General features: G+C 47.3%; 1 protein-coding gene across 6 annotated transcripts in view; it reads left to right on the top strand.

Annotated features, from left to right (window-relative positions):
* The window catches only part of ADAMTSL2 (ADAMTS like 2), a 130,258-nt gene that overhangs the window by 68,837 nt on the left and 35,685 nt on the right, over positions 1–25,736 (top strand). For 3 of the 6 annotated variants that reach the window (XM_006029779.2, XM_025211297.1, XM_025211296.1), the window contains exons 2-5: positions 19,175–19,289; positions 21,502–21,644; positions 22,942–23,017; positions 23,795–23,897. In XM_006029779.2, coding sequence (XP_006029841.1) covers positions 19,176–19,289; positions 21,502–21,644; positions 22,942–23,017; positions 23,795–23,897 — 436 coding nt within the window. In that variant the 5' untranslated portion in view covers position 19,175. Of the gene's footprint in view, positions 1–17,033; positions 17,275–19,174; positions 19,290–21,501; positions 21,645–22,941; positions 23,018–23,794; positions 23,898–25,736 lie in introns of those variants that run through there. The other 3 variants (XM_025211298.1, XM_025211295.1, XM_025211299.1) reach the window with 3 other exon arrangements.

The raw sequence follows: 25,736 nt of genomic DNA, 5'->3' as shown, positions 1-25,736 counted from the left end.
CCAGCAGCTGAAGGGAAGGTGGCACAGCTGATGGCTTGCCACTGAAATGCTCTGCACATTCTCTGTTTTCATTCAAGCCCAGGAATCCTTGGGGCCTGCTCGAGCTCGAGGGGACAGATGTCCCATGCAGCCAAGCCAAACCCTCTCTGACATTTCTCCCCACTGCGCTCTCGGCTTTCTGCTTGCAAGAGAGGGGAAACATGGGGCAAAGTGTTGCTCCCTGGGCAGGACTCTCCATGCAGGGAATGGAGAGCGGGTATGTATTGGAGAGGACTTCACGTAGGCTTGGGTGGTGACTTGGATTTCATGTCTGCACAAAGGCAGGCAAGGCTCTTTGGGTAGATGTGATGTCTTTTATTAGACCAACTGAGTAGGTGGGGAAAAGTTCTTAGCCAGCTTTCGGGTGCAATCACCCTTCTTCAGGTGTAGGGAGTCTGTGTGGAGAAGAAGGGTGATTGTACCCGAGAGCTTCCTAAGAATGTTTTTTCCCAACTACTCAGTTGGTCTAATAAAAGAGATCACATCTACTCAAGGAACCTTGCCTGCCTATGTCTTTAGACCAACACGGCTACAACCAACCACCCAACAGCGTGTCTGCACAAGGGAGGCCAGGGGGATTAGACTTCTCCTTGCATGGGTCACTTGGACCTTGCACCCTGGTGCTCAGGATTATACAGACTTCATGCTTGCTTGCTGCCCTCCCCCTGCTCTCGGAAAGATCCACAGCCGTCCTTCCTCTCCACTTCACTCACCCCGTAGCTCTGTGCGTGCACGCACACGCACTGCTGGTCCAGGCCAATAGCAAAGTGGGAAGTGGAGATAGTATTGTGACCGTGAAAGAGGTCAGTGACTAATGGTGACTCCCACAGCAGCTCTTGACGTGGTGTGGGAGCTGGCTGAATCTTTTAGTTTCCACCCAAAATTGGGCAGGAAAAATATTTTCATTGATCTCTTCTTTTTTTTTTTTTTGGAGAAATGAGTCATTTTCCATCATTTTTCAAGTGTTGAAACTCAAATGATAGTTGGCTTTTGGTTTTCACCTTAGACGATGCCAAAACATTTAAACAAAAATTGAATTTTCTCTCATTAAAAAAAAAAAAAGCTTTCAAGAAGGGCACTAGTGTGACCAAATATGGTACTGATTCGTTGCATTTCTGGGGTAGTTGTCAGGGGGTTGTTTTGCACAGTCTCTATGATAGTGTTGCTTGCCTCGGTTTCCCAATGTTTTTGCACATTGTTTTATTCTGGAAAGGATGGGTTAACATTGTCCTGAATTGGAGCTGGGCATGAAGGTGTGTCTCTGTATATAAATGAACAGGTCTCCAGCACTAGCATAGACTGATTTGCATGTGAAGGCTCAGCGGAGCACTACTGAGCTAAGGCCTCAGTCCCTGGAGATCTGCTTTCTCTGGTGCCCAAGAGACATTAAGGAAGGCTGAAAAAAACCAACTCCCAGAAACAGAAGGGAGAGGAAGGCGGGACTGGGAGAAATTGAGATCCTCAAAGAAAGACAGCCTGGTTTTCTGACCGAGCAGACCTTGCCCAAGACTTGGCCAAGGTGCGTTGACCCAAGGATTGCCTGCTGTGCCACAGGTAACCAGGAAATGCTGCTTTCTTTGAAGAAGAGCTGTGTGCTTCACTGTGTGCAAGTCTGGGAGCACTCTTCTTCCCTAAAGAGGTAAAGTCCTTTTCAAAGAGCAGAGCTAGAAGGTAGCTTACTGGGGGAGCCAGGGAGAAGAAAGCCTGGCTTCAGAGCCCAAGGAGCCAGGGGCTCAACCGCTTGCCTGGGTAGAGTTGCCATTGCCAACTCTGTTTGAATCTATTCCGGGAGGTTTCATCGCATGATGTAATGCCATGAATGACTTTTGTCAGGAAGGCAAATGCATGTAACCATTACATTTTAAAAACCCACTGGACAACTGTATAAATCAGATTCAACATGTAATAGTTCTTTTCGTGAATATCCTATCATTTATCTCCTGGGTGACTTTCAGCAGTCTCCTGGAGATTTCTCTCGACTTCTTGGAGACTCCAGGGCCATCCTGGAGGGTTGGCAACCCTATACCTGGGGCTGGCTTGGAGAGACCAAATTAAGGCTGGGGGTCCTAAGCAAGAGAGCCTTTAGAGAACCCGTGACAGCTAGTGCCCAGCAGTAGGCAGTGAAGCTTGCAAGCCATCTTTTGCTCCCGGCTGTGTGTAACATCACAAGCTGACCGGCTGCATTGCAGCATGCCATGTAGTTTCCACTGGAGAATTGTTCCCTTGTAACCAGCTGCCTTAAAAACAGAGAGATAGATCCTGATGCTTTTGCTCAGGATGAGTAACACTTGCCGGTAGCTGGACCCCATGTCCTCCAATCTGAATGTGACCTCTGCTCTGCCTGTAGACCAGCAATAAGGGAGAGGTTTCAGTGCTGACTTGGGGCTAGCGTGTCCTTTTACTCAGCTGAAATGATTCAGTTTCCAGATGTAACAGTGCCTATGCAGCTGTGCATCACCCACCTCAAAACATAGGTGCCACGAATGTCCTTTCGCTATTCTGCAACAAGCAGAGCCCTAGGACTGAGGGCCTGACTCCCTTTGACACCCATGGCAAAACTCCCATTGATTCCCTAGCTAAAGCCCTGCCGGATCCCGGCAGGTAACAGTCTATCACATCCTCTTGTATGGCCCGCTGCGTGCCCTCGCCCAGTTCAATTCATCCTGCTTTGGGTAATACCCTAGCACTTTGCCTCCTGGATTGTATAACCTTCCACATATAGCAAACCTGTCTGAAATTATGGAGCCCTTGAAGTCTTCTGAGACTGAGGAATTTCAACAGATCCCGGTGCACTGAGTAAAGCTGTATAAAAGGAGAGCAAATGCCAAGCAAACTCTGTGCTGCTAATCCACTCAGTGGCTTCTCTGTTTTATTATGACATTTTATTATAACTCTGCTGTTCCCCGCCTGGGTTAATATCTTTTCCTTGGAACCTCATAGAGATTCTCAGCATCTTTTCAGTACAGCTGTTCTTGTGAAGCAGGGAATAGGAATGTGATGCTTGAGCAATAGTTCCTGCGGTCGTGGGCTCTAGCAGAAGATCGTGGCTTATGATATCAGCTGCTCAGACTGATAGCACAGGCTCATATCTCCCGGGAAGTGATGCTGGCAATGAGAGTGTTTCGCCAAGGTGGAAGGGAGACAGCAATACAGTTGATGAAAGCCTTTGCCCGTCAGCTCCTGAGGTCAAGCTCTGTTCAAATCCACCCTTGGGGCACAGTTAAACGTGCTGGTGAGTTCATCAACTTCTGGTACAGAAGTTCAACACCAGAAGTCATTAGTATACTGGGCCATTTCTGATCAGGAAAGGGGCCAAGGATGGGTAGAGGGGATGCAGCGGCAGTACGACCTGGGACCGTGTGTTGCGGCGCAGACTGGCATAGCAAAGGTTTCGGTGGCAGAACTACCTGGGGCTGGGACAGCATAATTGGGGTTTAGCTAGCATAAGGAATTCCTGACTTTTTTGAGAAGTAAATTTACTACAGACTTTTAAAAAACTCATTAAATCTGCTCCATCTTTCTGCTTCCAGTAAACGAGGCAAAGCTCTAGTCTCTCCAGAGAAGGTGCATGTTGCTAACCCTAAATGAGTGATCAAACCTCCCAGCGTGTCCAGCCAAGGAGCTGGAGCCTGAGAGGAGCACCGGGTGAGCACCAGGTACTTGGCTGGATGAGGTTTATTTCTTTTTCTGTGCTAGATCCTCAATTTTAGTCATTATTTGGAATGAGCCCATGTCTAATGATGTATTTGTTTGCAGCGTGGCATTTCCCACTTAAAGATCAGAGCCCTCTAAGGGGGTTTACCTTAGGGGCGGGCAATTATTTTGGGCAGAGGGCTGCTTACTGCATTTTGGCAAGCTACCATGGGCTGCATAACAGGCAGCCAGGGGCAGATAAATATTCATTTTCTAAATTTTTAGGGGCCCTGTGGGCCAGGTAGAATAACCTGGTGGGGCTGCATCTGGCCCACGGGCCGCGTTTTGCCTCCCCTGCCTTAGACCCTGGTTCGAGTGCTTTTACATCTATGCAAACTCAGAACAGAGCTTATGCATGGGTCTCAGGGGCTACTTTCCTGATTCAAGGCCTAAATTACTGGCCACAGAAACCACATGGTATCCCTTCTGTTCTTTTTATAATCCTCTCTCTGTTCATTCAGCTTTTATCACCACTCCAGTGGTGTGGTGCAAGTTCTCTGGGAAAATGAGCTTCAAACTTGTTTCACGTGAGTGTGTAAGCACCAGAGACACACCTGTCCTCACTGTTTGTGCAAGTGCAAGCTCGTGAGTGTTTGAGGGAAGCATATCTATTATCTAACCCCTGGCCAAAGGAATCCGTTTTGCAGCATGAAGAATTGCAGGATTCTTTCACCCGTGTAGCCATTGCCCAAGCTCTAGCTGGAACCTGCTGGAAAGGAAACCAAGTTGGCCATGGGACACTGCAAGTGCCAGCCATGGAAAGTGTTGTACCGAGCAATAAAAAGCGCTATAGTTCTCAGAAGCAAGAAAACATTCCACAGGTGTTTGGACTATTCTTTTCCTTTCTTTCCTTTTCTTCGAAGTTGCAAGCCTTGGGCCTGGTGTTTGGTCTGAAGCCAGTGCTGAAGGCATAAATGAGGGAAAAAAATTTACCAGGTCACCCATATGTTCCAGCTATTATTGAAAAAGAGACTGTCAAGAAAACTGCAAGATCTGCGAGAGGCAGATGGCTAAGTAATATCAGTAGCGGCTGCTTAAATGACAAACCAATAGAAGACAGAATTGGACGGACACTGCCTTTTCAAATGTATATGGGAAGAGACCCAAATAACACAGGATAATATTTTTCACTTTCTTAAACAGGTAGAAAGCTTCAGTGAATGTGCAAGATTTTAGCTCGTGCATTTGAATACTCAGGGAACGAAAACTATAGACCAAGTTTTTTTGGGTGCACTTACGCTAGTTAAACTCAGATGACAAGGTGTTGAAAGCAAGCTGGAAGGATAGGCTCTTTTGTACCCGGGTGATGAGCTTTGCAATAGAACAGTTTGTCACAGGGGATAATTCGTATGTGGGAAAGGCCTCAATCCAGACTTGGTCCAAGCCAGTGATTCTGAACCGCAGCACACTTGGGGTGCCTTTAGATCCTTCCCAGCGTGCCACACAATGTTAGCACTGTTCGGTGTACCCACATGACTCACAAGATAAACCCAGAGATTTCAAATAGGAAGCCACAGTATTAGAAACATTCTGACCTATTGCAAACTTTGAGTTTTTTTGCAACAGAAGAATTGCTCAATTATTTTTCTGTGGTTAAAAAACAAATGAAAATAAAGACCTGGCATTTGTTGAGGGGGGCCCTGAGTCTAATGAGAGGTGCCTTGAGCCTAAAAAGGTCAAGAACCACTATTCTCAGGACTGGAGGCAGCTGCTGCTGCTTTCACCGTGGCAGCAATACAGCAGTGGCTGGTGGGTCCCTTCCAAACACAAGCTGTACCCACAGGAGCCTCCTTCCAGCCCAGTCAACGCAACTTTGTCATGTCGACAATGCCTAAGGGTAGCAGCAAGAAATGTATTTAGACCATCAACTGTCAGATATAGACTCTCTTTTACTAGTGTGTGATGCTGCACTCAGCACAACAGGGGCTTGGTCTCATTAAGGGTGGTTTTTAGACCCTACCATGCTGCAAATCATTCATACTGGCAAAGACCAAACCAGCAAAGGAGCCCTTCTTACATCTAGCATTTGAACACCCATCCAGGTTGGAGGTGTGGGGATCTGAATTTTGGTGTGACCCATTAGATAGAGTTGGACACAAATATGTCCTTTTACATTTCTCTTGTGAGATACTATTGGTGTTACCATCGCCTAGTCGTAGAATTGCAGAGAGTGAGGGTGGAACGGAGCTCAGGAAGTCGCATCTAGTCCAACCCCCTGCTCAAAGCAGGACCACCCCCAACTACATCATCCCAGCCAAAGCTTTGTCTAGCCGGGTTTTGAAAACCCCCAAGGATGGAGCTCCCACCACTTCTCTGGGTAACCTGCTCCAGTGTTTTACTACTCTCCTAGTGAGAAAATTCTTCCTAATATCCAACCTAAACTTCCCTTGCTGCAACTGGAGCCCATTGCTCCTTGTTCTGCCACCACTGAGAACAGTCCAGCTCCTTCCCCTTTTGAGCCCCCTTCAGGTAGTTGAAGACTGCTATTAAATCTCTTCTTCTCTAAACTAAATAAACCCAGTTCCCCCAGTCGTGTCCCCAGCCCCCGAACCATTTTTGTTGCCCTCCGCTGGACTCTCTAGTCCTGGACCACCTCCCCCCTGAGCTTCGCTGTAACGTTTCAGGAGACATGAGTTTTGGAGTCTGGGTCCGGGCACCTCCATAGAAAACCAGGATGTGACCCTCCATCGGACCAGACTGACCCTGCGGCCCAAACTGGTGAATAACTTCAAACCCTACTGGAGTCAGCAGGGCTGGCTCACAAGAGTAGCGGCTTGGCAGCAATGTGTTCGCTCCTACTGGGGCTTTAGCAGTGTTCCCAGTGTAGCAGAATCGAGCTGTGAAAAGTTGTCTTGTTACTCAACCTTATGAAGCCTGCCAAGAAAATATCCAACATCAGGCTACTTGGTGCACTCTTCTGTAATGCACGGAGGGTGAATAGCTACCCTTTCCCCAGTACGCGGTGGTTTTGGCAATGGGAATTACTATGGGCAGTGCCATAAGAAACCCGCCAACCATTCCTCTCCATTAAGCAGCGTGGGCGCTTGCGCTGAGATGCTTTCCCGTAGGGGCTCAAACATATTTTGATTTCCTAGGCTGTTTTGCTTCATTGACTTTCCTCCCTCCCACCCCACTCGTATTTCTTTCTTGTATCCCCCCCCAGTCAACTAATCAGCGAATTGCTGTTATTTTGCAATATGTATAGATATGTTTGGAATTTCTCTAGACTTTCTTCTGTCTGTGCGAGGCAGTTGCCTGGCTTTCCCGTCTCTCTCCGGGTCCAGCTGTCACATCTGTTTTCTTGGAATTGCGAAGCTTTGGTGTTCCAGTGAAATCGAATCTCCTCCCGTTCCTTGGGGAACGGAGCACTTGCTCCTTCTTCCTCTCGCTGCTTCTGCTCCCGTGTGTATCGTATCTTCATAAACAAGCCATTGAGGTTTATTGGATTTGCCTAGCCAATCATAAATATTTTCACAGCGCCCATCAGCCAAGTGGGAGCTTTCTTTCTGGCTCTAGCTTATATTGGAAAATCGTCTCTCCCTACCTCTCCTTGAAGAGGGTACATGACCATATCGAATTATTTTTTTTTCCTATTGTATAGGTCACTCTGTATGGCTTGGGGTTAGTGCAAGCACCTGAGGTGTCTGTGGGACTTAAAGAAAAAAATCAGTCTGTGCATATACCCGTGTGCACGGAGGAATGACCTTGAGGAATACACAAGCCAACAGGTGTGCCTGAAATACACTCAAAAAGCCCCTTGGCCGGCACAACTGTGAGCTGATTAACCTTGATGCCTGCTCTTGCAGGCTTTGCTTGCACTGCTCTGCCAATGCACCTGTGTCCCCCCTTTTTTTTTATTAGTGGAATAAATTGCTACTTAACACCCTCCACGCTCTGCCTTGCTCTGGGTAGCTTTCACTGAATACCTGCCCCTTTACACTTTTTTGACTTACTGAATAAGCCTATTATGCACAGTCCTTGCAGGTAGCCTTCTTTCCCTCTCTTAGGCACAGATCTTTTTCCATATCCCCTTCTCCCTCACCCCATCAGTGCCTATTATAACAGTGGCAATTCGTTCAGGGGAGAGTTTATTTCCTCCCCCCTCCGGCAATCACAAAAGCGGTCTGTCGTTCAGACAAAGGGTTCTTGATACCGGCCCCCGCAGGTAAACCTCATTAAATGGAAATACCCTGTATAAGTGGCATACGACACCTTAATAATGGACCTACTTTATTCACAAGCCTGCCCCGTGGTTTGGCTGTCGCTCTGTATCTTTGACAGCCAGGCTCAGGAAAGAACGGGTGTGGGAAGAAAGAGGTGTGGTGTCCCAGATGTGTGGGGATTTGGAAGTGAGGTGAATGGGAACAGCTGGATGGGAGAGAAGAGCTGCTAAAGCAGGGGAGCATTTGGAAAGGAAGAGTTGTGGTGTATTGGTGGAGGGGCCTAAGTGAGGCCAGGACTGGGTTGGGAAGGGTGTTAATAGTTTCACATAGCCTTCCTCAGCTATTAATCTCTCACTTGCACTAGCTCCAAAGCTGTCTGGCAGCCCCAGGAGTTAATCTGTTAATTATAGTGCCTACATGTTCCCCATCCCCACCTGTAGACCTCACTCCTCACAAAGCAGCAGCCACTGTTGCTCTAAAGGAACCCATTGCTCTGAGCCTATCTGCACCACTTCTTGTGCAGGGGACATGAGCTCCTTGTACCTAGAGCTGGGGGACTCCAGACCTTGCAAAGGCCAAAAGCCTGAAGGTAGGAGTGTCCTTTGCACTGCCTGACAAAGTTGTTTGGGTAAATGTGATATCTTTTATAAGACCAACTAAAATCGTTGGGAAAATTCTTCTTTGCTAGCTTTTGGGTACAAACAACCCTTCTTCAGGCAGAGGAAGCATCTGCAGTTGTGTTGTGCTCTTCCTGGAGGGGATTGAAGTATCCCATCCCAGAAGAGGGGATACTTCTCCCTGCACAACACAACTGCAGATGCTTTCTCTGCAGGGAGAAGTATCCCGTTCAGGAAGAGCACAAAACCATTGCAGCCGGTTCCTCTGCCTGAAGAAGGGTGTTTGTACTGGAAAGCTTGCAAAGAAGAATTTTTCCAATTCTTTTAATTGGTCTAATAAAAGATATCAGGTTTACTCAAAGAGCCGTGTCTGCCTATGTCCTTAGACCGACATGGCTACAACCAGCACCCTTCGCACTGCCTGGCACAAAAGCCATAGTCAACGTGGCATGGGAATGCTGGCTGTCCTCAACTACTGGAGGACCTGTGTTGTAGACCCTGAGGCTGCTCTGAGTGACACCGGATGCCTGGAATAGAAGAGGAACATGAACGTGAGTTTAGAGCCCCCTAGGATGCTCTTTGATTGACCAAGCTCAGGTAGGGCAGGGAGTCAAGTCCCTCTGACTGAGTATTACAGATCCTTGGCATCGATCTAGCCCACATCATCTTTAAAAATGCTCTATGTACGTTGGCACGTCCGTTCTTTCCAACACCTGTTGTGAGCTAAGGCTTATTAGCCCCATTTTAGAGGCAGGGCCACTTGGCCAATGGTATGGAGCAAGTCAGTGCCGGGCTGCAAAGGTGTTAGGCCTCTCTTACCCCCTGTTTACTCCTGGCAGAGGGGGATGTTGCTTATGGCACCGGGGTTGGCAGCCAGGGCTGTGCCTCTTTGATGGGGTCTTGTCTTCCCTGTGATAGTTAACCTTACTCAACCGAAGAGCAACCCTTGACAGTGGTCCAGGTGACAGCTCACCGTGGCTGATAGGTAACGTTTGCTCCTGCACTCTGTGGGCAGCCCCAGGGCATGATTTAACATGGTGCTAATTTTACCATGTGTGGTGTATTGTTTGGGAGGCTCAAGTCTGCAAAAACAGAGGGAAGTCTGGGCTCAGGGAAGTTGGCTGCCTCTCCGCTGGAAACTGTGAATCCATATGAAAAGGTGCATTTCCAATGCTCTTATGCAAATGATGTTGGTTTTGCGCTCTGACACTTTTCTGGCTGTGGCTGATGGAGAGCTGTTTGGGTGCCGGCTAATGGGGCACGTGGCATGCACTCCTGCCACGAGGGCTCTCCCCGTTGCTTGTGCATGCCTTCCTGTCTCCTTTCACCTGCATTCAACTTCTCTCCCCCACTTCCTTGTCACTTGTGCTTTGTCTCACAGCCTTGCCTTGCACCACTCTCTCCTCAGGAGGAAAATTCACCTACATGGCACTCTGTGCTTCTGCAACAGGGCTGCTTCCAGGCACCTTCACCTGCTTCTCTTTCACACCTGCACCTTGTCATGGTCCTGCCTGCGTGCTCACTTGTCTACACATCGTGTGCTATCAGCTATGGTTGCCTGCATTTTCTGTCCTTCCTCTCTGCACTTTTTCTCATGCATGCACATCTTCACACATCCCTCCAGGCTGCCCGGAGGGAGCTGGCAGGGGCCAGGAAAGCGGTGTTTGTTATTAGCCTCATGGAAAGTCTCAGTTCTTGCTTTTAGTTGCATTTTTAGTCAAAGTGCATTGGCCATACCAATAAATAGATCCTAGGGCTATCTTTCCTATCCCATCATTAAGTTCTTGTGGGTTACTTTAATACCTTGACAGTGTCCCTTTGGTGCTGTGCAAAGCAGGGCTGAGGTTAACCAATGAAGACCTCGGTGTTCATCCCAGTTACTCATGTTAGCCGAGGATATCTTTTCTCGTCACCAGGTTTCCGCTGTTTGTACCCTTCCGGATGCTGCAGCTCCTTTGGGTGGTCATCCTCCTCCCGGCTTCCTTTCCTGGCGTCCAGTCCTAACTGCTCAGTTGTGCACTGCTCTGAGCACAAAAGGAAAAGCTATAAAAAGAAAGAGGCTGGAAATAGCAATTGAGAGTGGGAGATAAGCAGGCAGAGGCTGGTGTCATGGGAACAGGCAGGATCCTCTGAAAGAAAGCGTTCCCCATGCCCTGACAAAGCATCCTTCTTTCTCTCCTTTAGGCTCGGTGACCACAGTATGGTGCAAGTCCCTGCGTTAGGATGTGGACGTGGCAGCTTTGATGTGGGCTCCTTGAAATAAGCCAGAGGAGGTCTGATGTGGGCTCCTTGAAATAAGCCAGAGGAGGGGGGAAATAATGCCCCCCCACCCAAGAAAATGCAGATGTTTCCATGCATCTGCCTCCCTCGGGATGTGTTTACCCTCCAGGCTGCAGGGCAGGGTGGAGATGTCCAAACAGGCTCTAAGCCGCGGAGGTCAAGGGCTGCAAGAACTCAAGTCATAGTAGCAAGGAGCTCTGCGGAGACTCATTTATCCTGCTGGGAATACATGGTGTTGTAAAGAAAGGTGCCTAGGTGTCAAAGGCAAACCATAATGCAGGATCTTATGCTGGGGTCCAGGGCACAGCTACGCCCTCTCCCCAGCCCAGCAGAGAAGGGATTTCTTGTGCCGTTATTTCTTCCATCTGGGCTCCCAGGCTGTATGGGAGCTGGGCTCTGACTATGACCCTGCGCACTCCTTGGATCCCACCCTGAATGTAGCATCCGAGGATGCTGTCCAAGCGCCGTGGCTGACCCTGGAGGGGAGGAGTAAGGAAATATAATTACTGGTTGTTGGTAATTCCTGGTGAGAAGCAGACTGAGCTTTTCACTGCCAGGGGACAGGCCAGTTGGTGACCGGGCTTTGCTGCGTGACCTCGGGGAAGCTGCTTAGCCTCCGCGCTCCTCCATTTCTCCACTGTGGAGCATGCATAAAGGGAATATAAAGCTCTGGTCACTATTGAGGTGTTTGGCGGCTTGTAGGACCCTGCCTAGACACCAAGCAGGGCCTTGGTTCCTGACTAGGACCTTCAGGTGTGACGACATTGCTTATAATAATTAACAACTCATCTCAATCATGTGGTTTCTTGAGACTGAAGAGTCTGTAGGTTTGCAAGGCAGAGAGGTAATCCAAGCTGGCACATGCAGGGCTGTCAGTCTCTTTTATTGTTCATCTCCAAGTAGTGCTTTCCCTAAATCTCCATCTCCCGGAGTCCTGGCCTTACTTGAGATGTTTAGCTTCCACTTTTTTTTAAAGTGCATTTCTCTTCCTCCAGCTTGAAGAAAATAGCTGGCGACTCCTAAAAGCTCCAAACCCAGAAGGCAGAGAAACCAATGTCATGCTTTTGGAGAGTCTGAGTCATGAGTTTTTGAAACTTTGGGGTTGGCTATACTTCATAGCTTCAATTCTTAAAGTGATAGCGCAAAACAGCCAAGTGTTCATTAAGAAAAAAGATTGGTAACTTTTTTCACCTTGGTAGCAATAAGACAGCCTGGATTCCCAAGGATGCTTCTCCAGGTTTTGGGTTAGTTGTGAGAGCAGGTAAACCCCACACAAAAAAATTTTTAGTAGAAAAGGAGCTTTCGAAGCCAATGGAAATATGTGGACACGGCGGTACCTGGGATCACTGTGGCCAGCTTGCAGCTTTGGATCTCCTTAGAGGTATTTTTAATAAGAGGTTGATGATGATAGCAGCTTGGGGGCTCTGGCTTCCTCCGTTTGGCTAAGCACATTGCAAGCATCACGAATAAGAGTATGGTGTCAAGGTGGGAAAGATAACGATTATCCCATTTCCCAGAGGCACCCAGACATTTAGGGTAGGGGCCAGGGAATTAATTCCAGTTCGTTAAAAGGGGGTCAGAGATTGAGTGCGGACCAGCTGTCTGTGTGTCTGCTCTTACTCTGCATTAATCAGTTAAAACACGGGAGCTTGCTTCACTGCGGGGTAGGCTGGTCTGTATGCTAAAGTCACGGTGAATACCAGGCCAAGGGCTGGATTCTGCCCCTTTCCACATATTGGACACCTTATCCCCCTGAGTAGCATCACTCATCTCTTGCAGGACGTGGAGTTTGTGTATGTGTACCAGTACCCACATCTAAAAGCCCAGCCCTTGGAAATGCTAAGCACCTTTTGCCCTTTGCCGAGCGGCCTCAGCGTTTGGTGAGAACAGAAAAGTCTCAGTCCAAAATCTCGGTGAACGTGTTTCAATCGAGGCATTTTCCAATTCCCTGCCTCTGCTGGCAGCTCTGCAGCAAGACAAGCAAGTCTTATGCTCTCACCGGGCTGGCTAGGAGACTGTTTCTTAGCGTCTGTCTTGCCCTGTATTTGCATGTTAATTCTGCACAGTGCTGTTTTTGAGTGGAAATGCCGACAGGCTGTATAATACACAATTTAAGAACTGCCCCCCAAGGCTGCGGGGAGGATGAATGCCCCTATTAATATGACTGACAGGCTTGTGTCACCGCAGAGACGTGACGTCGCATTGACAGCGCCGTGCCTTGTAGACAGTGCCAGAAGGGAAACACCTGACACAGGTGCACCATGCTGACTGCCTTGGAAAAGGAGGTGAATAAAAAAATGGGGACGTGTCGGGCATAAGCTGGAAGGAAGGAGAGAGGCAGGCAGCCTTAAACATCCCGGTGTATCCTCCCAAAGTCAAGGTTGTGAGTGTGTCGCCAGCGGCCTCTTCAATCACTACAGGAGATCAACCTGAGCCTTTGGGAGCTAAGGCTACGAGTCTCTACAGCATGAGCAAAAGGGCTCTGACTGCTTGGTGGCTTTGCTAAATGATTTATATCTGGTGTCTCTCAGGCCCAGGGAAACCCCAGGCAGTGGGTGCATCTGCTAAGGGACACAGGAACTTTCCTAAAACTGAACTGCGGTATGTCAGATGGGAGCAGAGAAACCTTGTACGGCTACTGTCCGTTTTGTGCTTGTTCATGGGCCGCAGAGATTGAATTCTCCAGGGACCCAGGAGTCACAGCCACCGAGCCACATCAACCTGTGCACCCCGAGGGACTTGCAGCAAAGATGCTCCCATTCAAAAGAAGAAAATGACAGTATATTGGGTAGTGCTGGTAGAGATGGGACATGCGTCGCTCTAGGAAAAATATACCCAGTGCGTGGACAAATAAAAATGGTCTTTGACTGTTTCTGCACAGAGCCTCAGGTGGTAAGTTGGGGGTCCCTGCTCCAGAGCTAACAACCCAGTGTTTTTCCTGAGCACAGACTATAACCGCTGACATTGTCTCTGCATCAGAAAGTCTGTCTTAGAGCTCCATACAGGTGCATCTTGTCTCAATTAGAGCAGCGTATTCACTGCAACCTCTCCAGTGGTAAATAACATCTGCAAATAATTTCTAGTGCTTCTGCCAAAGCTGGGAGATGCACAACCTGTCATCTGAGATCGTGTCGGTGATTAATGACATACCTGACCAAAAATGCCAGCAGACATAGCCCATTATATGGGCTGGGTTTTGGGGCAGGTGTGCCATTAATCACTGACGTCAGTAGACCCGTGCCAATTTCTAATAACCGCGTCGGAGTTACTCTGAGTTGGCCTGTTGTAAAGACATTTGCAACTTTTGAATCTGGGTCAGGGGTTGCGTGTTGTGATTCTCTTTCCCAATGACTTTTTTTTAACCATAACTCTGGTTTATCAGCCCAGTATTTTTTTTAACCATAACTCTCATTTATCAGCCCCCTACTGCTTTCATTGAAGTAACGGCACCACGCTCATTGACTTCAGCAGGTGCAATATTGGGCCACGTGTGGCTTATTCTCACCCATGATTTATGTAAATGGCCAACTGCAGGTAGAGCTGGTTGTGGATTTTCTGATGAAACAGGACTTTTCAAGAAAAATGCTGCTTCACTAAAACCTAGCTATTTCATGAAAATGTAGTGGTTTTGACGAACTTCTGATGAAACATCGGTATTGAAAGCTCTCTTGGTTTCCTATCGGCTCACCTGGTAGACTGCTCAGGCTGTGGCTTTGGGCTTTCTATATGGACTCAGGGTTTTTAGAGCACTGAAGCTCCCTGCTGGAGCTGGGATTGTTAAAATCCCAGATCCTAATTTGCAAGGCTCCTAGCACACCTATGACTCCCAGGGCTTCAAGGTTCTCACCACCCTGTCAGTCCATCAGGGCTAATGGGGACCCAGGACCTTGAAGGCCTTGGCAGCTAGAACTGGGTCAGGAGTCTTGACATTTGGAAGCCAGGGCTCCCAGGCTCAATTGTATTCCACGATTTTCAAAATTAAAATGTTTTGGTTATTTCAAAGTAATCTCCATCCTCCCCCCAAGAGTCTCTCCTTCCATGGGTCAGGTATCCACGTTGTAGCCGTATTGGTCTAGAGGCAAAAGCAATCTGGACTGGTGGTAGAGGTGATACCTTTTATTAGACCAACTCCATTTAAAAAAAAAAGATTTTTTTTTGCAAATATCTAGAAAATTTTCCTTTTGTTTCCAGCTTTCGGGATTTTCATGGTCAAATTAGAAAACCAAACCCTGGATTCTTTTTGTTGAAAAATAACTTTTTTTGTTCAAATTCATTTTTCAGTTTCAGTATTGAACGCCATTATTATTGTTGTTATTCTTATTGTTATTAAATACGGTTAGAGGAAAGTTGGGCTAAAAATAGAAAAGAAAATCAAAATGTCCAACAAAAAATAATTTTCAGTTGTCAATCAGCTTGATAGGAAAAATCTGTTTGAAATTGCTGGCTAATCATACTAAGGGTAAACCTGTCTCAATGGCCTATATTTAAACTAATGTTTCTTTTTTATTAAATCAATTGTATATGAGGATTATTCTGCATGTACATTCACAAACCTAACAGCACATCTATATTCTTCACCAACATGCATCCAGTGACCGCATCTTCCTCCAGTGTGATTAAGTCCAATAACCTCAGCTAGTGTAGATCGCTTTAAATCCATTTGAAGATGTGGACCCTTATATCTGGAGGTGAATGTTTGCTTTTTCTTTTCTTTTTTTTTTTTTGGTACTGTTATAGATTTTGTACTGTTTCAGTTGAAATGATACCAACCCAAGCCCTAGTGTGGACAGTTATACCAGGATAAAGCCCCTGTAGGTATTATCTACATGGGGAAATTGCCCAGCATAGTTACAGTGAAATAGCCATCCTGCTGTAGCTTTAAAGCCTAACTCCCTGTTATGGACACTCTGTTCCAAAATAAAAATGACTTTATGCCAGAATAATAGCTTCATTTTGGAAGCAGAGTAATTATTCCAGAAGAAAATGGCACGTATTCCAAAGTAGCATGTTCACATGGGGGAGACTGTCCAGGAAAACCTTGGTGGAGTAGTTAGTCTGGGAAATTTCTCATATGTAGACAAGATCCTTGACAGGTAGAGATTATTCCCTTTCTTGCAGGGAGGGGGTAGTAAGTACTTTCATCCTGGTATAAAGGTGCCCACACAATAGGGGTTTTACGGCCGTCACTATATCTGCATGGGTGAAATGACCTGACTTTGGACAAGGGCTGGGATCCTTTCTTGGAGGCTGTGCCTCATTGTGGGTGGGAGTGCTAGTGTAATTCCCCGCGGAGCTGTGACGGCAGGAGTTTGAATGCCTGCTTAGGGCTACGCGAGCTGGCTGGGGCAGCAGAATGGTTAAAATATCTTGCTCCAGCTCCAGAAGCCCGTACGTGAGCCCTGCTCTGGGCTTGTGTCCAAAGCTTTCCCCAGGCAGCCCTACTGTAAACGGGTACCTGTCATGCGGGCTGGGGATTCAAAGGCAGCTGGAGGTTGATGCTAGCCACATCACTCCCTCGTGTGCCGCTGGCTAAGGAAATTGCTGGGCCTTTAGTAGGCTAGCCCCGGGGGTGGCTGGGGTCAGGTGGACCTTTGACCTGCACGAACTGGACAGGTCAAAGGCCAGGCTCCAGACAACACGCATTTCACCGATCCTCCCGGCTGTGGTTTGAGTGCCGGACCGACCCCTTCTCCCTGAGCCAGAGCAGCGCAGCTCAGTAGCCATGCTGGCCAGCAGCCCGATCACGCAGAGCCGCCTTTGGGCCCCCAGCGCCGTCTGATGGAGCGGGCAGCATTCGGATTCCCAAGGCCTCAGATGCCCTCTTTTTCCCTCCGGCTGCATGCGTGGCCGCCCGTCCCGCCGCGGACAAAAGGAGGAGATGGCGTTCCCGTGCCTCGTCGTCGGCTGCGCTGGACCGCTACTGCAGAATACCGCAGGCCTTTCTCCGAGCCCCGTGCTGGACCGGCAGCTGTCTCGCTCTGCCCTGCCCGGCCCGGCCTGGCCTGCCTTCCATCCCTCGAGACTCCGGGGGCAAGCACTTGGCTCTGCTGGGTCTCTGTGTATGCGTGTGTCTGTCTCGGCGCGCAGAAACGCATGCGTGCCGTTTCCTCCTCCCCACCTCCTGTCCTCCACCAGCCTGGCTGTGGGAGGGGGGTGGGGGAGACATCTCAGGGTGAGAAGTGTGAATTCCTCACAGTCTGTCTGACAGCTATAAAACCGACAAAAGCCGACTTGGGAAAGCCACTAGGCAGCTCCTCCTCTCTGGAAGCCCAGGCTCTTTGGCCGCCCTTTGAAGTTTGAGGAGCGAGCGAGCGGGGAGGGAGAGAGTGTCTGCAGCTCCTGCTCCTCCTTCTGCTGCTGCTGTTGCTGCTGCTGCTACTCACTCTTCCCCCACACACAAGCCTTTTGCACCTGGTGTCTGGAGCATCTTCAGCCTTAAAACTAACCCCTTGCACCTTGCTGGCACTTCCCAGTTTGTCAAGGTATGGCTTATTTCTTGTCTTTTCATGGCAGGGAGGCATCATGGATGGCATATTGTTTAGAAGAGGCAAAGAAAAGACAGCCCTCTTCTTTCCCCCCTGACCCTCGACCAAGCCAAAATGATTGAAGTGCCAGAAAAGTAACAACCCCTGTCCGTTCAGACAAGGTGGCTTTACCTTCACTCCTCGCTTTGGGGTTACTTAGACGTTGCTGAGTCCATGTTGTACCTTAGGAGATGGATCTGAAACCTGATAGCGTTACTGGAGGAGAAGAAAGTTAAAGCTCTCCCTCCCTCTCTGCTTTGCCATTCAGACATGGGATTTTTTTCCACCCCCCACCCCCATCCAAAGCTTAATTAGTTGTCCTTTGGATTTTTATTTCTGGTCAGGATTTCCTCCCGCAGCACCTCCTCGATAGTTAGGGTAGGGCTTTTCTTTTAACCTTTTATTTTATTTTTTTTGACTGAATATAGGATAAACCCTGAGCAAGTTATTTTATTGGCCCTGGACCAGAAGTGTCTGGAAGTCTTAATGAAAACCAAGTGTAAGGCAAGTCTCAGCCACCTGTCCCCGGGACTCACAGCCAAGAACTCCGGGCTTCAATTAATCAGTGGATTCTGAGCTTTGGAAACTGTCTTCTGGATATTAAGCCAAGTGGCGTGGTAATGCCAGGGTGGGGGAAGGATAAGGCAACCAGCTGATGATTCCTGTTAACCAGGCATCAGCCAAATCCGTGGTGGTGTTAACAGTAAATCCACCTTCCCCAGAGTGCCACAAAAGCCCAGGGAAAGCATTAAAGGGGTGAAAAAGAGACACTTTTATGTTCCAGACCTCTTGATTTTACTATCCCTTCCCCTCCTCCCCTGAGCAACCTGTGTTTTACTTAACTCTCCGCTCTCTGGATGTACTGAGTGTGTTTACTTTTGAAGGATAATCTAATCTGGGAGAGTGATTTTCCCCCCCTTGCAGACATGAACTGCTTTGATTGTCTTGGACCCTGATTTCCTGAAACTTGCTCATCTCTGGCTTTAGCAATGGGGGGTCCTCCTACTTCTCTTTGAAACAGACTGTTATATTGCTCTGGTTTTCTTTAAAGCCCTATCCTTCTGAGTCAGTGGGTTTGCTTTTACACTTCTTTCCAAAGATGATGTAGCGGATGGAGATGAAAGGCTAACAACTGTGATCCTTTTTACATTTTTTTTTCCAAATCTTGGGTGATGTCTTTGCTGTAGGAACAAACTTTTCATAGGTGAGAACTAGAATGGACCAAGAGGACCTCCTAATGAGAGCAAAAATCACCATGGTTAATTGTGATCTCTTGTATCATTTTAGAAGTCTTTAATTCATTGGGTAACAGTGCTGCAAGGAAGATATGCTGAGGCACTGACTTCTTAAATGTAGGGGCAGTTCATGCTGTTTGGTGTCTCAAGCGTAACCCTTGCAACACACTGGAACTAATTGAATACCCCTTCTCCCTAGTTTTCTTTGGCTGTAATGAATTGAGACTAGAGAGTGATTTTAGTCTTCTAAAAACCCATCAGACTATCTTATCTGGGAGAGGTCCTGAGGACAATGGACTCTTGCTAGTGACATTTATCCATCATTAGGGTACGGTCCAATACTTATTAAAGCCAATGGCAACATTTCCATTGACGAAATAAAAGTGCAGGCTCAGGGCCTCGTAATAATTAATGAGCCCTGTCGTTTTATGGATGCAAAGCATTGTGTTCTTTGTGATATCCAGTGAAACAGGGTATGTACGGCGTACCCTCTGTGTCTTCCAAAGGACTCTAGAAAAGAGGGGCCTTGAGACTATAGCATGGACCGTTTCTCTAAAAATAAGCTCGTCGTGAATTTGGACAGATGCTTTGAATGGCATGATGTTTGGCCTGTTGCTTTCTAGAATGAAGATCGTTAAATGGAGTTGGAGCAGCATCTTTGTCAGTGAAGGCTCTCACCTGAAGGAGACCCTTGCCATCGTGTTCTTCGTAGGAAACATTGCTTTTGTGATAGCGCAGGTAAGTGTATCAGCTCGGTGAGTGACCTTGCGCTCCTCGTTCATACAGCTACGCTGTGCTTATTTCAGGAAGGATGCCCCGTTTGGATAGGTTTTCCCTGTAGTCCAGGTCCTGTTCCTAAGAGGTAACTCAGCAGGTAACATGCTGGAGCTGAAAGGATAGCTCCAGGCTTACCTGTTGGCCTGGTCTGTGAGCTCCCCCGTAGAAACAGGCATGTCCCACCGAGCGCAGGTATCCACCCACTCAAACACAAGTGCCGTATTTTGACATCATGCCGTAGGAGCTTTAAGCGGAGGCACTTGGTCTAATATGCATATTCGTCTTTCCAGTGCTAGGCTTTCCTTTTGCGTGCTGCAATTTGCTAAGAGAGAGCTCATGTTAGTCACTGTATGGAGGTAAAACGGGATAAAATTCTGCAGGTTCGTTAGCTGGGATGGCACGTTCTCCCCCATTCGTGGACAGCTGCTTGAGTCTTTCCCAAGAAACACTAAATGTATAGAGGCCTGTGGTGGAGAGAGAACATGGGGTGGGGAAATAATGAACCCTATATAAAAAAACAACCCAACCACTTGGCCCCACAGAGATGGTTTATGGAGAAATGCTCCTAGCCAGCATGTAGGAGGAACACAGGGGTACAGGAGAAAATGGTGAGATCCTGGAGCCAGGATGAGATGGGGCAGGATAGCTCAGGAGACCTTTATTGCTGCTTCAGGCAGGAGCAGTGTGTGTGAGTGGTGTCCCTTGGCCAACACATGGAGGGCTGAGCTGGGGACCTCAGGTTGGTGCTGCTGGATCCGAAGAGCCAAGGCTCTGACAATGGGCTTTGCCAACTTATATCCTCTGTGTTTTGGCCCCGAGGGATGTGTGTGACATACTCATTAATGCATTACATGTGCATCACACTGGCACCCACTACCAGCTGCAGCACAACAAGGGCAGATCACACATAGATGCCGTAATTCCTTCCTCCCGTCAAGAGCGGTGTGTCTGAGAGAGAGAGAGAGTTAGGTTTGTCAAACTATCCAGCTGTGACAAGAGCATGCATTCATGGAAGTCAGGCTAAGGTTTGGCCTTGGTTTTGGAAGGCAGCATTTCAAATATCCATTGCATAGATAATATCTATTGCACACGGTGCACCTTTATCTGCGAGGTTTGAGGACTGAGCCCTCCCTGTGCTCCTTGCATTGTCAAAGCTCCCATTTTGAATTGAAGGGGCATTTTGGCTGAGTAAAGCCTGAAGGGGAGCATCCACCGCCGTGGGGGTGGAATATGTTCAAAACGTGTTTCTGACAGAAGAGCTGTCTATGAGAAGATGCTGATTTGGCAAAATTGAAGCACGCTGTACAACCACGTCAAGGTTGAGGCCGTTTCATTTGGAGAAGTGACCAAAGCAAATCTTTCCCCAGAGGTTAACATTTTCCCGCTTGACCTTACCAAAAATATTTCTCAATGATTTTTTTGTTTGTTTGTTTCTAAGCAGCATTTTCATTTCTAAAATAATATTTTTTGATCACAGTCTAAATGATAGCATAAAACAAACCAGGTGGAATCAACATGAAATGATTTGGTTGACCGCAAAATGCCAAGTTTTGCTTAACAGGAAATTCCACGTGTTGATTTGCAACAAAAGCAAATTTCAGAAATGTAGAATGTCCTGCAAAATGGGGATTTCAGCATTGGCACAACTCTACCCCCAAACACAGTGGGGAAAGGATGCCTGTCTTCTGTGTATAGCAGTTTAGACCTACAGGAACCACAGAGAGGGACTTCTTATGCCCATGTGCTGTGGTTCAGTGAACGGCCGTGGAAAGTGGGATATTTGAGGGGTTGGCAAGGGTGTGGATAGTAGAACTGTGAACTGCAAAGATTCACTGGTTCATGGGTCCATTATGGGGAGAGATGCAGCAGGCTGCAGCTACTGCTACCTCTAGGCTTGGATGCTGTGGTGATGGGCACTATAGAAAAACCCCAGTTGGAGCATGAGCTTCTAACGGCAGCTGTTCCTGCTGCCCTCTTGGAGAAATGATGCCCTTCCCCAAGGACCCATATATTTCCTCTCATTCGTACCTCCCTAGTTTGGCATGTGGGAGTGCAGTTTGCACACGTGGGACCTAGTATGCCCGAGAGTAGCAGTCCTAGTCGAGCTATCCCTGCAGTGTGAAGGTTTAACACCTCTTCTCTTCTGAACATGAATGCCCGGTCTTGCAAATAGGATAATGCACAGACGTCCAACAGCCTTGAAGAAGGAGCAGATGTCACTGCGTATTGGTGGGGGGAGTGGACCAAATGGACGGCGTGCACTAGGACCTGTGGGGGAGGAGTCAAGTCCCAGGAGAGGCATTGCCTCCGGCAGAGGTACTGTGAGAATAATTGAGTGACGCCTGCATGCTGAAGGGCCCTGTGCTTGAGGATGTTAGGCAAACCACCATTCTGCTCTTGCTCATAGAGTCATAGATTGTCAGGGGCTGGAAGGGACCTTGCAAGATCGTCGGGTCCAGCCCCTTGCACTAGGCAGGAAAAGACAACTGGGGTCAGGCAACCACAGTGCAATCTGTGGACCTTAGTTTTTGTAGGTGAGAGGTGGACGTGGCGTAGTAGCTTGCACCACAGTAGAAGCAGCACTGATAGGAGGAGCTGACTTGCAATCCCTGGAGAAGGGAGATCACCAAACCATAGACCCAGCTTCCAAGTGCTTCCCCCAGCCCAGGACGGACCACCTCCCAGGGTGTTTCTGCCCCTTCAGTGAGCCTCTGGCATGTCTACATGTGCAGCCAGCCAAAACTTTGGTCATTGCCCCTTAAAACAATTATTTATCATTTGTCCTCTGGGAGTTGACTGGACACTGTCAACTCATCCCTCTCTAAGCCACCAAGTTCACAGATTTTAATGCCCCAAAAGACCCTTCGATCACCTTTATCTGTTCTCCGTTATCCCATGGGCTTGTGGAATTGCACCCTGTAGGAGACTAATAAACTTGCATTTGACGAAAGTGTATCCTCCAGAACTGCGTACATCTGGAGCTACATGCTGAACCACCGTGCAAACTTGAAGGGAGTAATTAAAAATACTTCCCATGGTGCCTTGAACTTTAACTTAACAGTTTTAATTGAGAACTATTAAGGAAGTCCTGAAGCTGCTTTGATCACTCTAGACTGCCCATGGGGCAAGAGCAGTCTGTCTTTTTAGTAAGTGTTTGTACAGCGCCTTGCACAGTGAGCCTCTGATCCCTGGTTGGCGCTTGCAGATATTACATTAATGGGATTTGCAAATGCTGATGATAACTGAAGTAAATGGGGCTTTTGCCGTGAGTGGAGAGACATGGGTAGCCGCGTTAGTCTTTAGTCAAGCAGAAGGCAGGGTAGATTAGTACTTTATAGACTAACTAAATCTTCCCACAACATCTGATGAAGTGAGCTCCAGCTCTCAGAAGCTTGTCTCTGTCTCTCTAGCTCTCTATCTACATACAATTTATTGAATCTACAAGGTGCAAATCTACCCTGCCTTCTGCTTTTGCCATGGACTTCAATAGGATGATACCTTAATTCTAGAAGACATTGCTATTGGATATGGGAGCACCTATGAAAACAGGCAATGTAGGTATTATTTTCCAAGAGAGTCTAACCCCATTTCTAAGCATCATTTCTTTGTTCAGAAGGAAGTCTGTGAGTGGGCTTGCTAATAAAACCTGCACTGGGACATCCAAAAGATACCAGCTCTGCAAAGTACAAGTAAGAATACTCTTTTTTTTTTTGCATTACAAATATTAAAAAATGATGTCTTTTGACTTGTGATCTGCCTCCCCCTCCCATCCATCTGCCATTCTGGATAGCTCACAAGAGTGGAAAATGACTGGCGTTCATCTTGCCACATGCCCTTCCCAGACCAACCCAACAAAAGAGTAACTGCTTTTATTCAAAGGCTTTTCAATGGCTCCCATCGCCGTAGCATTGGAGCATGTCCACAACAAGCCCCTGGGATAGGCGAGCATTATTGTTACTCAGTAGATGGGTAGGGTAGCAAAGCACAGAAAGATGAAGCGATTTGTTCTCATTCATTGAATAAACCTGCAGAAGAACGAGGAACAGAACCCAAATCGCCATCCCACGTAGCTGCAGCTGTGGCTGTGGTTGCTTCTCCAGTGCACCCCACCGGGATAGACACAGTTTGGAGACATGCTGACTTGGATCCCACCCTCCTCCTTGGCCTCGTGCTGGGCGCCATGGAGCAAGAGCTGTCAAGGGGTGATGCCCACCCTCAGCCCCCCGGCAGACCCCCGAATCCCGGTTCTGCCATGTGTCAGCTGAGGCTGCTGGTGGAGGAGAAAGAGATGAGCTGTCTTCCAGAAGGTGCTCATCCTCCAGCTGTCCCAGGCCTTTTCAGAGCTAGGTAGAGCCAGGCTACAGGACAAACCATGAACTGCTAATTGTGGAAGCAGTCAGTTGAGATGTGCCAGAAACCTCTCCTGCATTTTGTTTTCATCAGGATATTAATGTATCCCCTTCTAGGAGTGCCCGCCTAACGGAAGGAGCTTTCGGGAGGAACAGTGTTCATCGTTTAACTCCCATGTGTATAATGGAAGAACGTATCAATGGAAACCTTTATATCCTGGTAACAAGACATTCTTTGTGTGCTTTATATCACTTAGCCAAAATATTTTGATAGCTACTGTGCTGCACACTTCAGGAAGGCTCCTCTTCTGATGTACTAAACTGATTTACAGGGACACCAGTCACTGTCTCCCAGGTTCAGAGGAGCATTCGGTGGCTACAAAGCAAGGTCTTTAAAAAAAAAAAAATTTTGTTATATAAAATGATGAATTAAAACAAAGGCAAGATCCTGCAGTCTTCTCCCAGGCAAAACTCCTGTTTGCCTGCAGTGGATCAGGACTTGCAGGTTTGAATGCTAAAGGTCTCATAAAGAATATGGAGAGCTCCAACAATAAGAAGCTGGCTTGCTCATGCAAAATGCCTTTTGAATGGGTCAGTATGTCCACTGAGTCGACTTGTCGCATTTCAGTGATGCTGGATGACACATGCCCTCCCCCCCCTAGAAAATGTCCCTTGTGTGTTTTATCAAGTGTCGCTGAAATGAAGGGAGTCAACTGGATAGTCACACAGGGAAAAGTTTTATAATTGGCTGTGTGACTGAGGAGACGAATGCCTAGGTTTGAAACATAACTCCCCTTGAAATCAGTACTTTTAAAAATCTGGGCTGCTGTCCCATTTTCAAAAACGCCTTGGACACTGAGGAGCCTGAGTCCCTGGGGTTTGGTGCTTTTCTAATTATTTTCCCCCACCATGATATGCAAAAGTATCTTGGTGTCTAGAGATGCAGATAGGCACTTAGCAGGGTTTTCAAAAGTATCTCTAACCTCTTTGTAATCCAAGGCACAAATTAAGTCCTACTTGGTCTTGTCCCTGGAGTGGTTCACCCCCACCCTATAGTGTCCAGGTTGGGGCCTAAACGATGGATTTTTGCCCATCGTTTTTTTGACCAATGTTGCATGTTTCCTGTGGGCAGGTGGGAATGTCCTCACATATATCCACTATTCAGGATTGTTCACCAGATCATTTCAGTGAATAATCTGGCTGATGGAGCAGCTCACTGGGAGACTTACAGAATAATGATTTGAAATTCAAGCTGTTTTGATTAGATGCACAGGCCAGCTGATATATTTCTGTTCCCTAATTGGCTGAGTGTAGCTCTTACAATCAGGTTTCTGGCCCAAATATGATTTTGCCATATATTTTCCATGAATATTTTGCAGTATCCACTTAAAAGTCGCTCCCCCACTGAGCGCTTCCGCCAATGACATAGCTGCCTGAATATTTGCAGAAAGCAAATGCAACAGAGGGTGCACGCAGTCCAAAGGATTTCATGAAAAAATGCAGATGAATACTTGCAGATTTTGCAGTTTGTCCAGCTACAATTTTAAATCAATGTTAGCTGTTAATTTATCTAATGGCTATATGTGTATATTAATAGATAGAAATCGTTATGTGTAGAAGTATCTTACATGTACATATATATGCATTGCATAGGTATATTTATATGATTTAGGTATATAGGTATGATTTAGGCATAGGTATATTTATATGATTTTATGTTTTTATATTTTATGATTTTTATGATGATTTTATATTTGATATTTTTATGATTTATATGGTTTAGGCATAGGTATATTTATATGATTTATATGTGCCAATACTGCAAACCTATACCCAGGTAAGCCATTGTTGCTGCTACAGGCTAGTCCCATGGACTGATATGCACTGATCTGTAACCTGTAGGTGCACACCTTGAGATTTTCAGAACAACATTAGAGATCGAGATGTTCATCACCAAAGCTTTGAAAATCTTAGCATTAGTGTATAAATAATTCATAACTTTAGTTCATTGAATGAGCTGCAGGAGTAGGAGCCACTTATCTGTGCAGAGGTTTGCTGT

This window comes from Alligator sinensis, unplaced genomic scaffold (genome assembly GCF_000455745.1).
Source record: "Alligator sinensis unplaced genomic scaffold, ASM45574v1 scaffold829_1, whole genome shotgun sequence".
Taxonomy (NCBI): Eukaryota; Metazoa; Chordata; order Crocodylia; family Alligatoridae; genus Alligator; species Alligator sinensis.
This window is presented reverse-complemented; position numbering and strand designations above follow the sequence as displayed.